This window comes from Notamacropus eugenii, chromosome 1 (genome assembly GCF_028372415.1).
Source record: "Notamacropus eugenii isolate mMacEug1 chromosome 1, mMacEug1.pri_v2, whole genome shotgun sequence".
Classification (NCBI taxonomy): domain Eukaryota; kingdom Metazoa; phylum Chordata; class Mammalia; order Diprotodontia; family Macropodidae; genus Notamacropus; species Notamacropus eugenii.
Window position 1 is genome coordinate 429,005,814 of NC_092872.1, and position 17,936 is coordinate 429,023,749.

The window sequence follows — 17,936 nt, forward strand, 5'->3', positions numbered from 1 at the left end:
ATCCTGAGGGTGTTGTCTATGAGTTTCTACTCATAGACATGCCATCAGTCTTTCCCTTTGAACACTCCCCTCCCCTAGTATTCAGTTTTCAAGGACTATGTGTTCTTTTGGTGCTCAGCTTCCTCCACCCTCTCCTTCTACATTCAGGGAGGAAGCAGAAGAGAGGGACAGGAATGGAGATTATGCTTGTGATTCCATTGGTACACAGAACTCCTGAATGAGAAATCTTATCAATTCAGGCAGACATCTTATAGTCTTTGTTTCTTTGTTTTGTTTTGGAGGTAATTGGGGGGGTGGGGGTGGGTTAAACAACTTGCCCAAAATCACACATCTTATAAGTGTTTGAAGCCAGTTGGAATTCATGTCTTGCTAACATCAGGTCCAGTGCTCTGGCCACTGTGTCACCTAGCTGCCCTGACACTTTACAGTCTTAAGAAAGTTCAGTAGAACACTTAGAAGTTAAGTGAATTGCCCAGTATAGAATTGAGGTCAATTTCTAGCATAATGGAGTCAAAGGAGCATTGATTTGGGGGTCAGAGGACCTTGGTTCAGTCTTGGTAAAGTCTCTCCTCTATCACTTGCTACAACATGTGGGACCTTGGGTGATTCTCTTCTCTCTGGTGTCAACAAACTACAGCCCATTGGCCAAATATGGTCATTTTTGGCTCATGGGTTGTACAAAACCAGGCATCCAGCTGGCTCCGACCTGTGGGCTATAGTTTGCCAACTCCAAGATGTGTGTGTGTTTGTTCTTTGTTGCTGAAGAAGACCATGCCATCAGAGAAATAATGACATGACTTGCACTTGACTTTGTTTTGAGTGAGGGAGGGCTGTGCCTCACTTCTCCTCCAGAGCCATCTGAATCCAGTGACCAGATATTCATCAGGATGACTGGAGAAGACCCAGGATGAGGCAATTGGGGTTAAATGACTTGCCCAAGGTCACATAGCTAGTGAGAGTCAAGTATCTGAGGTGAGATTTGAACTCAGGTCTTCCTGACTCTTGCACTGGTGCTCTATCCATTGTACCAACTCCAAGACAGAAGATCTTTAAAGATCCTTCCATCTATAAGTCTTAAGATCCTGTGTGAACTTGCCTAAGTAACTGCTGGGTCTCATTTTGGTACCTGGCAAAATGAGGGGGATGGGCTAGATGACTTCTATCAGGCTTTTTCTAGCTCTAAATCTAGGGTCTTTTGTTGCTGGCATCTTATACCCTTTTCTGGGTCAAGCACTCACTAGGAGATTCCAGTGGAATATAAGAGGAGCCCCCTTTTTACTATCTACTAATTTCTTTATTTGAAACCTACTGCTAATCTCATCATGCATATATGCCCACACCCTCAGTCATCTTTAGAGTCACAGAAGTTGCAAACCAGAAGGAATCTTAGAGAAAATCTAATCTATGCCTTTCATTTTGCATCAGGGAAAACTGAGGCCAAGGGAGGATATGACTCCCCCAAGGACATACATCTGGTCTCCCTCCTTTATCTATTATCACTTATATTAATTTTGGTTAAATATTGGAAAGGGAAGAAGAAAATTCAGAATACTCTAACATACTGTGGTGGTGAGAGGAGAGTGCAGGGGAGGGTCTTCATGACTTTTAGAGCTTGAAAGGATCTTATATATAATTTAGTCCAATTTTATTTTACATCTAAGGAAACAGGCCCCAAAAGAGAAGACCTTGCCCAAGGCCCCACAGCTTGGTAAACTGTAGATATGAGATTAGATCTCAGGTCCTCTGACTCCAGGTCTGAAGGTTATTCCTTATTCTCTAATGAGCTATTTGGAAAACCATGGATTAGATCACAGATAGGCTGATGCTGATCTTGGGATGGCTGAGAGGACCTTGAAGTCATTGCAGAGTGTAGTGTCCTCTTCCCCACCAGAAACAAAAGAGAAATTAAAAAATAATATCTCTATTACATTTTACTATCTCATACTTGCCCTGTAAAGCAGATTGTTATGGCAAGTGTTATTATTCTGATGTTATAGATAAACAAATACTTCAGTGATAATTGTAAACTGAGATTCACAAAGAGGAAGTAGCTTGCCTTAGGGTCACCCTGGTATGAAATGTAAACCTGGGAGCCAGTCATCCAACTACACATTCAAAGCTCTTTCCAAGACTTCAAGCTCTTTGTCTCCAAGTGGAGAGGAGTAACCATATTCACCTTGTTGCAAAATCGATAAAGATGGAGGAGGGTTTCCAGGTCTGTCCTTTGCCTCTCTATGGCCATGTAGAAGTGGGTCAGCTTGGCCTGGAAGGTGCTCTTGGCAGCTGTGAAAGCTGCAGTCTCTGGGGAGTCAGCTCCTTGGAATCTGGCTGCTTGTTTTGATAGCTCTAAGCCTCGGTTGTAGTGAGCCTGAAGGAGAATAGAAGAGATCTTAAATCAGTTCTGCTCAAATTCAGTAAGCAGCGATGAAATGTTCACTAAATGCAAGGCTCCTGGTTGGGCTCTAGTGCATCTGTAGGGTTTGTTAGGGAAAAAAAAAGGGACACATCCATATACTGTAGCTGTGGATCCAATTATGTTAGAAGGAGAGAGAACAAGATCTCTTTGTATCAGAAAATTGTGGCTCTGGGAATCTGGTGCCCTATGTGTCCTTTCCTTTCTATTTATTCATTTGTTCCCTTGTGTTGTGTGTATACCTTGTGCATTGGGCTGTACTCTAAACTGCCTGAAGTCTTAGGTGGAGAATGCACCAGAGGCACAGGTGATGACAGCTCTTTTATCATATTGAATTCAGCTGAATTCTTGAGAGCATTTTTCTGAATCCTTGCTTACTCTCTCAGGCATGCCTACATCAGATGTCTGATGGTCAGTAGGAGTTAAGGTAACCAGGGATTTCTGTATCTCTAATACCCACTTTGCTCACCCACATGCCTCTGTTATTTCATTGACCTCAACTTCTGTAGAGTGACATACCGTGGCCTGTTGGAAGAATTCTTCAAACTGCTCATGGGATTTTTCCACACGCTCCAGGCTCCATTCCAAAGGTGTCAGTGCCTTAAGCCATGTAGTTCCTTCCCCATCAATCCAGTCACTGATCTGGGGAAGGCAATGAAATGAGGTATGAGTGGGCAGCTGAAGAGAGGCCTGCCCTGTGTTCCAATCCATTCCTGAGTCTTTTACCTTTGGGAAGGAATCACTCACTGGGTATGTCATTTTGATTTTCCCAACTCCTTTCTGCCTCCATTCTTTTATTACTCCTTTGCTCAAAGAACTTCGGTGGCTCCTATTGATTATTTATTGTATTACCTATCAATGAAAGGTCAATTTTTTTTTTCAGTCGGCATTCAGGGTCATCTATAGTCTGATGCCTTCTTACTTTTCCATCTGTATTCCATATTACTCCTCCCACTGTATGGTCCAGAAAAACTGCATGACTCTTTACTCTGACTCCCAAGCATGTCCCATGCTCTCCTGCTTCCACACCATTCCCTATGCCTGGAATGTTCTCTCTTCCATCTTCACCTATTTACTTCAAATATCACTTCCCGCAGGAAGCCTTCCTAATTTTTCTGGCTAATGACAAACTTCTCCTCACATAGGGACCTCACATAATACTTTGTTTGTACCTCTGTAAGCAATTTTTAAAAATCATGTCCTACAGTGTTGTATGGCTAACCGTATTCTTTTCTATCCTCTAGATTATAAGCTATGCAAGAATGGAAAGGAAACTTTCTCCCTCATGCAGTGACTTGCATAAGCATAAAGCAAGCCATTAATAAATGTTTGTTGAGTGGATACATTAATTGAGACTACAAAGACTAAACCACTGAGTCCAAGAACCTAGCAAAGCTAGTGCTTGGGTCTTAGAGGGACTTCACAGTGCCATCTGGGTCATCCCTCTGCTTTGGGACATGGATGTGCTGGAGAAGGAGAACCTCTTCCTTTTAAAGGGGTAGGGATGATTTTGGGCAACCTAAGAACATCCTCAGCTCTCAAAGATGAAAAAGCAGAGCTTCTAGTCTCTAGAGAATAGTTAAATTATTAACCTAGTTCAGGTGAAGGCTTGGGAGTCTTAGAATCCCATAGCTGGAAAGGACCTTAGAGGTCATCTAGTCTAACTTCCAACTAACCATGAATCTCCTCTATAACATCCTGATGAATCAGACTAGCCTTTACTTGAAGACCTTTTGCAAAGGAGAATTCATGACAGCTTTAATAATTAGGGTTTTTTCTTTATATTGAGGGGAAATTTGCTCCTTTGCCCAGGGGTGATGGGGTGGGTGGGAGAGATGTATGTTATGGGTGAGAGAGTTGCGCATTAGATTCTCTTGGCCTAGGGGAGAGAGCCCATGGACAATGAATGGCCCAACGCCCCTTCACTCACTCACCTGGCGGAACTCACACTCCAGTTCACTTGTCTGCACCAGGGATTCCAGTCTCTCTAGGCTCTTGTTAGATGTGGTCACCAGCACATGCACCCTTTCTTCCACTTGACTGTATAGGGCCATTGCTAAAGCCATACTGTTTCTGAGGACCAAGAAGGAATCACAGATTAATGGAGGACAGAACTTCAGAATGGGAAGGGACCTCAATGTACCTTTAGTCCAAAATGGACCCCAGGTTCCATCCCTGCTAGGGGGTGTCATCCACAGACTGCTCTAGTCATCTTCTAAAGGTGTGCAAAAGGTCATAAGAGGGAGCCGGTAGACTGAGTGCAGATGATTCTCACCACCCACCATTTATCTAAACCTTACTTATACCACCTTCTGTAGTATGGAAGTGTTTCCTGATTCCCTTAGCTGTTAGGGCCCTCACCTCTGAAATTACTTGCCATCTGCTTTGAATGTGTCTTGTATGTAACTATTACGTGTTATTTCTCCCATTAGAATATAAACTCCTTTAGGGCAAGGGCTACATATTGTTTGTTTTTGTCTCTCTTTGCATTGTTAATGCTTAGTACCATGTCTGATACACAAGCAGTGCTTAATAAATCCTTGCTGACAGATTCCTTCAAGATTATATCCTCCACTATTGCAAGAAATTTGAGCCTGACACTTTCTCTAAAATGCCTTGCGTAGCGTCTAGTTTGACCCGGACTTAGAAGACAGTATTGTAACGTCTTCTAAGGTTTTTGGAGGCAGGTTGGCCTCTCTGCTTTGGCTAATGCTGTCCTATAGCTGGAATATGTTAATTTCCTCTTTTTGTCTTTTGAATTCCTACCTGTCCTTATATATCAACTCAAATAATAATGAATAATAATATTAACACAATAATTATTAACAGTCTTTAAGTTTTGCAAAGTACTTTACAAATGTCTCATTTTAAACTCACCACAACCCTGGGAGGTAGGTGCTATTATTAGTTTTTGACACATTTTCTCATTTTATAGATGAGGAAACTGAGGCAGACAGTTTAAATGACTTACTATCTATGTGACAGGGTCAGATGACAAGTAAGTATCTGAGGATGGATTTGAATTTAGGTCTTCCTTATTCTAGGTCCAGCACTCTATACACTGTGTTCCTTAGCTGCCTCAAATGTCATGTCCAAGTTGTGAATTGGTCCAGTCATTCTGACAGTTTGGAAGTGCCCAAAGGGCTATAAAACTGTGCATGCCCTTTGACTCAGTAACACCACTACTAGGTGTGTTTCCCAAAGAGACCTATGAAAAATGTGTATGTACAAAAATATTTATAGTAGCTTGTTTTGCGGTGGTAAAGAATTGAAAGCAGAAGAGATGCCCAGCAATTGTAAATAGCTGAGCAAGTTGTGGTATATGGTTGTGATGAATACTGTTGTATTATAAGAAATAATGATCAGAATCATTTCAGAAAAACCTGAGAAGAATTATATGAACATGATGTGAACAGGACCAGGAGAACACTGTACATAGTAGCACAATATTGTAAAGTTAATCAACTGTGATTACTTGATTCACTGATCCAACAATTCCAAAAGACTCATGATAAAAAAAAAAATGCCTCCAGAAAGAGAAATGATGAACTCTAAGTGCAGTTTGAAGAATACTTTTTCACTTTATTTCTTTTTTTATTAACATGATTAATATGGAAATATGTTTTGCACGATTTTACATGTATAATAGGTATCATATTGACTTCTCAATTGGTGGGGGACAGGCTGGGGAGAAGAAGACAATTTGGAACTCAAAATTAAAAGAAAGAACGTTTAAAAAAGTCAATTCTGCCAACTCCCATTTCCAAAAACAAACAAAAAGAATGTCACCTCCATCATGACATTTTCCCTAAGACTGTGTATACAGGAAAAGAACATTAGACTTGGAGTCATAAGGCCTGGTTTTGGATCTGGTCTTGATACTTACTGAGCCTGAGTTTCCCTCTATGCTAAATGGCATTTGTTCAAAGAATTTTTTTGAACATATCTGTGATGTCACTAGTGGGGGGGTGGGGATGGATGATAGGACAGTTGCTTTTATCTTCAACTTAAAGTCTTAGAAGATTATCTGCGGACACTAAGATTTAATTAAATCATTTGCCTGTGGTCAGAATGTCATAGGCAGGACTTGAACCCAGATCTTTTGATACTAAGGTTAGCTCTCAATCCATCATAGCATGCTACCTCCTCAGTTCTCAAAGGCAGTTACTAATATTTATGCTATCTGTCTCAATGGGTTGTAAGGAAAATGGTTTTATTTCGATCTTAAGGCACCATAGAAGTGGGAGTTATTATTCTGTAATGATCTTCTCCCCTCTAGACCTTAAAGAGTACTTTGTCCCTCTTGACTGAAGATACCTCAGCAGCAGCAGCAACAAATCAGTACAACAGAAGGAATGCTATTCCTAGAGTCAGAGGTTGCTTAGTCATTTTTCAGTTGTGTCTGATTCTTTGGGACCTCATTTGGAGTTTTCTTAGCCAAGATACTGGAGTAGTTTGCCATTTACTTTTCCAACTCATTTTACAGATGAGGAAACTGAGGCAACCAAGGTTAAGTGACTTGCCCAGGTAATGTGGCTAATATATGTCTGGTGCCATATTTGAAATTAGGAAGAGGAGTCTTCCTAACTGTAGGCCTGGCCCTCTATCCATTATGCCGCCTAGGACCTTCACTTAAATCCTGCCTTTGAAAAGGATTGTCAGTGTGACTTTAGTCAAGTCACTTAAAGTCCCTGGTCTCAGTTTCTTCATTTGCAAAGTATTGGGGGTGGGGTGGGGGGGTGGGACAAAATGCTGGATTTTTTCCCCCTGCATTTAAAAACTATACTTCGATAGAATAGGTTTTCTTTGTAATCCTCTGTATTTTATTTGATGATTCTGAGAAGAGGTCCATAGGTTTCACCAGACTGGCAAAAGGCTCCTAGACACAAAGAAAACCCCTGGAGCAGATGGACTCTGATGTCTCTTGACAGCTCTAATCTAAAGTCCTATGATCCCAGCTCTGCTGTGACCTTGCCTAAGTCCCTGTCCCCTCCATGGGCCTCAATTTCCCCATTTATAAAATGAAGAGGTTAGACTACCTAGGGTCCCCTTTCCCCTGGAAATCCTATGATCAAATCACCCCTTTAGCCACTCATTGACAAGAATGACAAAGAGGCAGGGAAAGGGCATACAACCTCATTTCTGATGTGAGGGCTGAGTGCAGGGGCTGTCAGTGAGAATTTTAGGAATGTAAAAACACAACAGAGCAGAGAGTGGGAGTGGGGAAGATGGATTAGAATGAGCAATGGGGGAAAAGGCCTAGCTGTTACAACACAATGAGACAAGCAGGCTGGGGCTTTGTGAGGAAGCAGTGCCACCTAATGCCAAAGATGGGTAGCGTAACTGTTCACGTAGGTTCAACTACCAGGTCTAGAGGGGAAGGCAGATGCCCTCCTTCTGCCCAGATTGAGTGAGTAAGGCTTAGATCGGGTTGGAAAGCCCCACCATTAGCATTGATTTCTTCTGAGACAGGGAAGGCAGGGAGAGCCAGGTACAAGGGAAGGTCACCTCCCTTTATCCAACTTTCCCAAGCCTACAGCAATACCTCAATCAAACTCAGGAAGTCAGAACTGGACTAATTACTGATCATAAAATGTTAGAACTTGAAGAAACCTTAGGGATCATTCATCTAGCTTAACACTCTCATTTTATAAATAAGAGAACTGAAGCCACTGGAGATTAAGTTACTGGCTATAGGTCATCCAGGTAAGATGCAGGAGAGCTCAGCTTCAGGCCTATGCCCTCTGACAACAATTCCAGGGCTTTTCCTACTATATGGACTATCTAAGCTAGGCTGCTCATTCTGCATGAGATAACAGTGGCCTAGAGATGGCAAGTGAATTAATTATTCTAGGTCTCATAAACTTAAACCCAGGTCTTTTGACTTCTGACTGTGCTTTTTCTACTTTAAGGGGAGCCAGGAATTCAACCCAGTAAATGAGCTGAGGATAGAGGGCCCAGGTCTCTTGACTCCCAGTGGGCCCAAGATACCCAGTCCAGGAATCTGCCCCCTGCACTGTACTGATTGGCAGTACCCAGTGACATGGGGTAGTGGCAAACATGGAAGAGATAGTCACCAGCTCCTTCTTACCTCCTGTTTCTGTATCTCTGTTTCTACTTTTGGCAATCTCTTACCCTTTAACCCTCAGTTCCTGCTACCCTCTCATTTTCTCTTGCTGTCTAGGCTCTCCATGGTAGAATCCTGAGGATGACCCACCCTCCCTGACTTTACTCTCAACCTTGCTCATTCTCTATGCACTTCATTATTCCATCAAAATTTGTCCATCCTCTCTCCCAGGGTCATGCTCTCTTTTCTTTAAATTAATGTGGAATTTGCCAAGAAACTGGTGAGCCTAAGGGGTTAAGTGATGGAGGTTTACATTTTACTCCAGGAAATGTGACACTTTAATTTCTCAAAATGAAAGGACCACAGAACTCTTTAGTGCTCAAAATATCTTTGTAGAACCTATAATGAATACAAAAAGGTATAATGGAAAGAGTCAGGAAATCTGAGTTTGAATTTTACATTGTTTTTTACTACCTGGGTACCTTTAGGCAAGTCCTGTATACTCTCTCTGGACCTCAGTTTTCTTGTTTTCAAAGGGAGGGAATTAGACCTTGTGACTTCTAAGGAATGTCTTAGCTCTGACAGTCTACGTTCTAAGATCCTTTCTGCTTCTGCCATTAAATGTTTTGGACATTAAATTCAACAAATTAAAGGAAAAAAATTATTAAGTACCTCCTAGGACCAAGACACTGTCTAGGTCCTGAGGATAGGGGATAAAAGCAAATCAGTTTCCATCCTCAAGGAACTTTGACATTCTACTTTCTGTGCCCCAAGGCCATTCCAGTGCCGGATTTGGAATCAAAGGCCCTAGTTTGGAATTATAAGTTATGCCATTCACTACCGATGTGATATGGAATAAATAACTTTGCTTCTTTGGGACTCAATTGCCTCATCTATAAAATGAGAGTTGAACTAAATAATTTCTAAGGTTTCTTCCAGGTCTAAATCTATGATCCTATGATCAGTTCTAAGTTCCATGGTCTAAGGTCTGAGTTGTCTTGTAGCTGGCCAGTGCTGAGGCCAAACAGGACCTCTTTCCTCCTCCCCAGCCATCTCATATCCCACTGAGGAGTGTCTAGAGGGCCTAGACAAAGATGGAATCAAGAGGAATGTCTTTTTTCCTCCTCTATTTTCCTGCCAATGTCTTGTTCCGCTTTTCTCCTCCTAGCTGGATACTGGCCCCTTCTCCATCCCCATTCCTGCCAAAAGGAACCCAGAATCTTCTCTCCACCCTTGTTCTTATGCTCATCCCTATATCCCAATGGTAGTGGGCTACTACTGTGGGGCAGACACCCTGATGCATTCTAAGGGCCCCCAGGCCTTGACATCTGACCTGTAGCTGCACCCTTAGCACTTCTGGACTTTTCCACATACCCTGCAGCTATATTCTTTTCCAGTTGTCTTCTCCAATTCAAGTGTGCATTCTTGGGTGTCAGGGACTGTCTTTTTTTTTTGCATCCCCTGTTCTTAACTACAGTACTTGGCACATAGTAAACATTTAATAAGTGCTTTTAAAAAATTTATTCATTCAATTCCAGCTCTGGTCTGGAATATTCTTTATTTAAGGTCCCTTTGAGCGCTAACATTCTACATTCTATATTTTAAAGACCCTTCCATCTCTAAATCTATCATCCTATATAGTTTATAGTCTAAGGTCCAGTCCAGCTCTATTTTTATTTATTTCGTAAGGTCCATTGGAGATCATACATGCTATATTGTAGAGTCCCTTACAGCTCCACTTTCTACATTTTCTATTCAAATATCTCTTTTACTCTAAATCTATGTTTTATGGTGGCATGTTAGACTTCATTACAGTTGGTGGGCTACAGTTCCTTAGGGATAGTGAAGTCACTTTTGGGCATGGAGGTTTTTGGCAACATCATACCATATTGGCCTACGGATGCATAATTAAGACCAACTGGTTTTACTAGCTGAGAGTTGTAGATCCCCGGTAGGCAGTCTATAAGTTTTATTAAAACCCAAAGGAGTGTCGAGTCATGATAGTTTCATGCTCTTCTGCCATCTCTGACTCAACAAGGGATACGGAGTTATATAGAGGACCAGGAGGGACAGTGGGTCTTGAGCAAGGAGGGGCCAGGTGTCCCTGCTACCCCTCTAAGTCTGGAGGTGAAGGGAGATACCTATCCCAGGAAGTGCCATACCTGACTTCCTGCGAGCGTCCAAGCTTGCAGGCTTCCTTCCTGAGCCTGGCTAAGGTGGCTCCCCCTTCTCTCTGTAGACTCACCAGCTGGGCATCACTAAGTACAGTCTCCATCATCTGCTTATATTTGGTCATACTTTGAGTTGCCTCCTGCAGAGAAATGGGGAGATAGCAAAGTCAAGTTTAAGCCTGGAAATATCATTACTTTTCTCAACTGATGGACTTGGACTGTAGGGGTACACCCAAGCTTTTATTGGGAAGGGTATTAGCTAGTCTTCTTGCAGTTGTTCAGTCATGTCTGACTCATCATGATTTTATTTGGAGTTTTCTTGGTGAGTATACTGGAGTGTTCAGCTCATTTTTACAGATGAGGAACTAAGGCAAACAGGGTTATGTGACTTGCCCAGGGTCACACAGCACGTAAGTGTCTGAGGCTAGAATCAGGTTTTCCCTGATTCTGAGCCCAGTGCTTTATCAACTGTGTGACCTAACTGCCTCTTAATTAACTCAAACTGGTAGGACAGCCATGTTCAGGTAGCACAAGGGGTCCTTAAGCTTCCCAGGGTCATTCTTTGGTGGCTCCTGGGGTCTTTTCAAATGCTGTCAAGTCATCAGTTTTCACTGAGCATATGCCTTCTCTCTTGTAGCACTGGTTTATAGCTCATTCTATAAGGTCTTCAACATCTGGAAGACTCAGGTCAAACATGCACCCCTTCTGCCATATCTGGGGATCCCAGGACTATCAGATTAGAAGGGAGAAGACACTAGCTAGCTACCTGTTCTGGGGATAGGAGACTGGAGACCAAGGATCTGTCAGTGACTTGCTGTTTATCCCTGGGTGAGCCATATTTTAATTGCTTCTTTGGGACTCAGTTTCCCCCTCTGTAAAATAGGGACAGCAATTCCTGCCCCATCTCCTATGTAAGTAATTAGGTACTGCAAGATCTGACTGTGAGACTCTAGCTGAGACTTGTTCCCTTAATCCCTAGTTTGGTTTCCTGTGCTCACCTGTACTCCTTCGGGAGGCTTGCCCTTCTCAAACTCCTGGATGGCATCCTGGAGAAGTGTGGAAACCTTGTGGAGTTCAGTCAGGAAGGGGTCCATCCTCTGGAAGAAAGAGGTCCCCAGGGAGTGGGAGTTAGTGCTTAGTTTGGAGGGAAGAGGGAAGGCATAGAACTGAGGCTGGAGATTTGTTAAAATGTAAACTCCTTGAAGTCAGGGATATTTTTTGCCTTTCTTTGTAACCCCAAGGCCTTGGCATAAAGACTCATACATTGTCAAGAAGCTCTTAATAAATTTTTGTTGATTGGAGAAGGCAGAGATTAGAACAGTCTATAAGCAGATAGATATAGGTTTCTTCTGAAGTATCCTGGGTATCAGTGAGGTTACCTGAGTTCTCTCATGCTGCCTGAGAGTGGTTTTGCTAATGTAGCTTTTCCTGCTTTGAGTCAAGAAATCTGTGTTTTAGGGGCCAGTTTTCCAAGTTGCTTGACAGCATTCCTATCCTTTATTGACATAAAATGGATATGATCCCAATTCCTGCCCTACTTCTCTTGCACAGTGTGGTCCTGAGGATAAAAAGAGATAATGGATATGAAAAACCTTTTGAAAAAAGTTGAAAGCCCCCTGCCAGTGTCTGCAACTATTCCAGTCTCAGTTATGATAACCTTCAGTGTTTCCATGGAGCTGGAGTCTCATCAATGGGAGTACCCCACTCAGCCAGGAGATCTCAACCCTTTGAATCCTGTGATTCTCATTCATGTTAATTCAACAAAGATTTATTAAGCGTCAATTGTTCGCAAGGCTGTTGGGGGACAAAGATGGAAAAAACAACACAGTACTCACCTCCAAGGAGTTTATAATCCAGTACTTAATCCTTCATCACATTCGATGCACCCAGTAAACTGGCCTCCCAATTTCTGGCTGTCTTGTGGACAGTGGGATAGGATTTTTAAAATCTACTATCCTTTAATCTTGATACACGATTCTCATATCTTGATAGTTTTTGTGCTTCTTCTGGAGGGTGAGTCATTATTGGTAAATTATAACATTAAGATTAACTGGGTCATAGAATCATACATTTATTTATTTATTTTTCTAGTTTAACTCTTGTATTTATTGGGAAAGGTTCTAGTGTATCCTCATTGGGTATAATGGATATATGTATATATATATATATGCATGCACACATACACATGTGTACACACACATATGTACAGTGCATATATACATATATACACACATAATACATACATACGTGTGTAAGTATACTGCCACTTTGCTCTGTATGTATGTGTGCATATGAAATAGATTTAAAGCTGAAAGGGACCTCAGACATCATCTAGTTCAATCCCTTCATTTTACACATGAAGAAACTCAGGCTTAGAGAGCTTAAGTGATTTGCTGAAGGTGGCAGAGACAGATTCGAATCTAGGTCATCATCTGGCTCCTTTTCTACTGTATTATATAACCTCTCAAATTATATTATTTCACATTATAATATAACCAATAGTTATCTATGCAATACCCAGTTAGCAATAGCTTACCATTCTATGGCGCTTTACAGTTTACAAAGCACCTTCCCATCCTTCATCTCACTTGATCCACAAAAACAACACTGTGAAGCCCATAGTATAATTACTCCAGTTTCACAGATAAGGAAGCTGAGGCCCATAGAGAGAAGGAAACATGCCCAAGACCATTTTGTAGAGTTGGAGACACACCCACTAGGACCTAGGTCTCCTGACTCCCAGGAGACCATCATGGGCTTACCACTACACAGAATTCCAGGCCCTCCTCCAAGTTGGAAGGGACCTCAGAGGTCATCTAGGCCAACCTGTACTCGAACAAGTATAATATAATATCCAGCAAGTGGTCATCTAGCCTTTGGTGGTTCTACCATATAGTATGGTATCTCTTAGAGAAAGCACTGGGATACTCTGACAAAACAAACTTTTGAAGACAAAGACATAGATCTACGTAAGGGGTTGGATAGATGGTAGAAATTACTGATAAGCCCCTGGTAGGCCTTGGGTCTGTCCTACTTTTCCTCATCCTAGCTAGTTTCTCTGATGCTGATCAAACTAGTTTTATCTCTCCCAATAAGACTAGAAACTCTTTCCCACAGTTCTATGGTTTTAAACATGCCTATTATAGCTTTACAAGGGGTGGCACTGTGTCTTAATTTTCAGGGCCTCATGCCTCTCGAGGGCAGTAATATGGCCTATTAAAAACAGCACTGTATTTGGAGTCAGGATCTGAATTTAAGTTCTGGCTCTGTTATTTACTGTTTAGGTGATCAGGCAAATTATTTATTGTCTCTGGGCCTCATCTGTCAAGTGAGGGAGGCTGAAAGAGATGATTTCTAAAGGTCCTTCCACCTCTAAATCCTATAAACTTATAACTCAGTGGGTTCTAAAACCTTTGAGGGGATCCTCTGAGAGGCAATGCCAATAGGGCTGGACTTAAACTGTAGAAGAAATGGATTCAAATCCTATCTCAGTTACTAATTGTGTGACTCTGGGCAAGTCACATATATAAGTGCTTTTCTGTGCCTCAGTTCCCTCACTCATAAAATGATAGGGTTAGACTTGGTGGCTTCTAGAGTACATTTTGGCCCTAAATCTATGATCCTTGGGGTCAGTACCTTTTGCACAGGACTGGAAATAGTCAAATGATTAGATTTCTAAGCAAGAGTACATGTTGCTCTAATGGTCAAGCTGTTCCTCTGGAAAGCACACAGCAGGATGGAAAGACTTGCCTGAAGTGGGATGGGCCCATCCCTAGGAGGCCAAGCTGTGGCCTCTTCCTCTGCTATCTAGGACAGCAGCAGTGCTCCAAGTTCCTGTTATTATCACACCCCAGAGAGCCCCTGGCTACATGGCCTTCTTTAACATGGTCCCTCTTTCCACGTTAGAGCCAAACAGAAATCCTCAGTGTTCTTTGAACCCTTCCACTTTTCTGCTCCCATGCCTTTGATCATGCGACTTCTTCCCCCTGGAAGGCACTTTGTCTTCATACTGCTCCAGCTCCACCTGATCGCTTCCTGCTGGCTCTCTCCAGGAAGCCCATCCAGTTAGGCACAATCCCTCCCTTCTGCTTTCTCATAATTATGTGTTTTTTAACATGCTTATTATAGCTTTACACCCTACTTTGTATCATAATTATTCATGGACATATCTTTGGCTCCCTAGACTTCAAAGTGCCAAAATAATCCTCATAAAGTATAGATATGATGATGTCTGCTCAAAAAATCGTGGTGGCTCCCTATTGCTCCTAAGATAAAATGCAAATTCTTTACCCTAACCTCTTAAGTCTTCAACAATCTTGCTCTGACCTATCTTTCCAGCCTTATTTCATCCTACCCTCTTAACATACTCCAGCTTTTCACTGTACCGGATGATTAGCCTTCTTCCCACCTCTGCTCATGCCTATGATATCCCCTATGTCTGAGATAGAGACTCCTCATCATCACCTGATTAAATCCCTTCCTCCTTCAAGTTACCACCTCCTCTATGCAACCTTCTCTATTCCTCCTCAGCTGAAAGTGTTTTCTTTCTCATCACTGTTCCATGAGCTCTTTTTCTAGATTTTTCTTTGGATTCTGTGGCACTCTTCTTTGTATTATACTCTCTATGTTCTTGCCATATTCCCCTATTAGAATGTGCAGTAGGTTACAATGCTAAGTTGCTTGAGGGCAGGGACTGGGTAATTTAAAAATTTTTGTATCCTGACATAGGAACTTTACTCATAGTAAATGCTTGGTAAATATTAAATTGAATTGAAGGCAGAGATTGTATCTTTGTCACCGGTGTATTCCCTTTTCAGTACTCTACATAGCACCAGAAACAAAAAGTACTAGTGAGCTTCCTAGAGAGGTCTTCCCTTTGAGTAGAAGATATCGGCTCTTTTAAGCAGTAAGGCAAAGGGGAGAAGACAGAAGGCCATGATTGTAAACACCTGGAAGAAATGAACCCACTGACTGTGGCAGTACGGGAAGGAGCCTTCCAGGTCTGAGGTGAGCTGGCTTTGGTCCACATGGCGGCTCAGGGCCTTCAGAGATGTCAGCACCTCTACCTGGGTGAAGGAAAAATAAAACGAAATATTAGACATAAAGAGCATGGACGAGCAGGAGTCCCAGAGCGTTTGTCAGGCACTGGAATGCCTTGATATTCCACTCTTTCTCTCTGGGCTTTTGGTCTCACCTTGTCTTCCACTTTGACTGAAGGGCTTACCTCTCCAAACCTGCCCTCCTTCCCTACTTCCCCACTCCCACAACCTCACCTCTACCCAGTCTTCTTTCTCCCTCTGGGTATTAGATCATTGGAAGCTGGAAGGGACCTCGAAGCCCATCTTGTCTAACTCCACTCATTTTATGAAAGAAAGTGAAGGCTGAGGGAGGGGAAGTGGCTTCTCTAAACACCTGATGATTTAAATTGACTAAGGTCACATGTCTAGTAACAACAACAACATGTCTAGTAGCAAGCATCAGAGCCAGAATTCAAAACCAGGTCCTGTGACAGTAAATCCGATTCTCCTTCCATTGCACCACAAATGGCTCATTTCATGGAACCATAGATTTACAGAGTCTCGGGTTTGGAAGGGATTTCAGAGGACATCTGGTTCAATCTCTACCTGAATCACAAGTGTTGTCTGTAACATCCATCTCCAACAAGCTGACATATGGTTTTGCTAAATGCTTCGTGTTTATGGATTAATTGATTGATTGATGGGAAGCTCATTACTTTCTGCGGTGGCTGATTCCATTTTGGGATGGCTTTTTTAAAAAAATACTTTCCCTTCACTAGTTACAATGAAGCACATTTACAAACCTATGTATTTGAAGAGTGGGTGGCAATCTTTAAAAAGTGACAAGGCAAGAGACCCAACTCTTCTCCTTTAGGGTTATAGTGGATGCTAGAGGGGTAAATTCTTACCAATAACAATAACAACCATGTGTTGACTCTTGATTCAGGGTGATATAGTGGAAAGAGCACTTAGAAGACCTGGGTTCAAATCCCACCTCAGGTATTTCCTACCTTTGCAGTCTTTTACAAGTCATTGAACCTTCTACGCTTCAGTTTCCTCAAGTGTAAAATGAGGGGGTGGTGATGGACTTCTCTAAATGACCACTAAGGTCCCTTACAGCTCTAAGCCCATGTATGATATTTGATAGAGGGGTTCTTAATCTTTTATATGTCATAAGCATTTTGGTAAAATAATGCTTTTAATGCACAAAATAAAACACTTAATATGACAAAATAAATCAATTATATTGAAATACAGGTATCAAAATATATTTTTAAAAAATGAATGGACCCTAGGTTAAGAACCCCTGCTTTATAAGGGATGTAGGGAAGAGTACTGATCAACCACTGATGGGGATGTGGTGTTACTGAATGAGGTCCAACTCAGCTTTCCTAGGAGTGTCATCATCATAATAATGAATAGTAATGCTCACTATGTGCCAGGCACTTTACAGCTATCTCATTTGGTAGTGGAAAGAACACTGCATTTGGGAGGCAGCATAGTATAGTATAAAGAAGACTGGCTCTGAAGTCAGAACAACTGGGTTCAACTAGTACTTCTAACATTTATTACCTGTGAGACCCCTGACAAGTTACTTAAACTCTCTGGGCCTCAGTTTCCTCATCTGTAGAATGAGGAGTTGGATTCTAAGGCCTCTAAGGCCCCTTCCAGCTCTTAATTTATGAATTCTAGAGTCAGAGAACTTAACTCTGCTACTTTTTTTGTTACATAATCTTGAGCAAGTCACATTCCCTTCTCTGAGGCTCAGCTTTTGTACCTATAAAATTGGCAGGTTGGATTAGATCAGCTCTAAGGTCCCTTTCAGCACTGATATACATATATACACACATACACACACACATACATATATGTATGTATGTATAGTATGCACATATATATTCACACACATATATACTCATGCTTATATGTGTATATATAATTATAATATATGTATACATAAATGTATTCACTCATTCATTCATTCCTCCATGTATTTATTCTATACTCCAAAATCCCTTCCAATTTCCACATTCTATGTCCTACATTATAAAATCCTGTTCAGCTCTGACATTCTGTGTTCTAAGGAGTCTTTCAGCTTTGACATCTGAAATGAACATAACCTCTACTCTAAATTTATGAGAAAAGCAATGGGCTGGGGCGTGTGAGGGCCAGGATGGAAGTTGAGGGTTGAGGTATAACAAAGCAGTGACTCTCACAAGCTAGGGGCTGGCAGCTTCAACCAGCCTATGGTCTCTTTGTAATCAGCC

The 17,936-nt window shown here is 41.8% G+C and overlaps 1 protein-coding gene across 1 annotated transcript in view; it reads right to left on the reverse strand.

The window, feature by feature from the left end:
* KIAA1755 (KIAA1755 ortholog) overlaps positions 1–17,936 on the reverse strand; it is a 71,587-nt gene that overhangs the window by 10,592 nt on the left and 43,059 nt on the right. Inside the window, exons 8-13 of the mRNA XM_072631564.1 lie at positions 15,601–15,717; positions 11,650–11,748; positions 10,643–10,791; positions 4,348–4,486; positions 2,933–3,055; positions 2,177–2,368 (exon numbers count right to left, since the gene is read on the reverse strand). Coding sequence (XP_072487665.1) covers positions 2,177–2,368; positions 2,933–3,055; positions 4,348–4,486; positions 10,643–10,791; positions 11,650–11,748; positions 15,601–15,717 — 819 coding nt within the window. The remainder of the gene's footprint in view (positions 1–2,176; positions 2,369–2,932; positions 3,056–4,347; positions 4,487–10,642; positions 10,792–11,649; positions 11,749–15,600; positions 15,718–17,936) is intronic.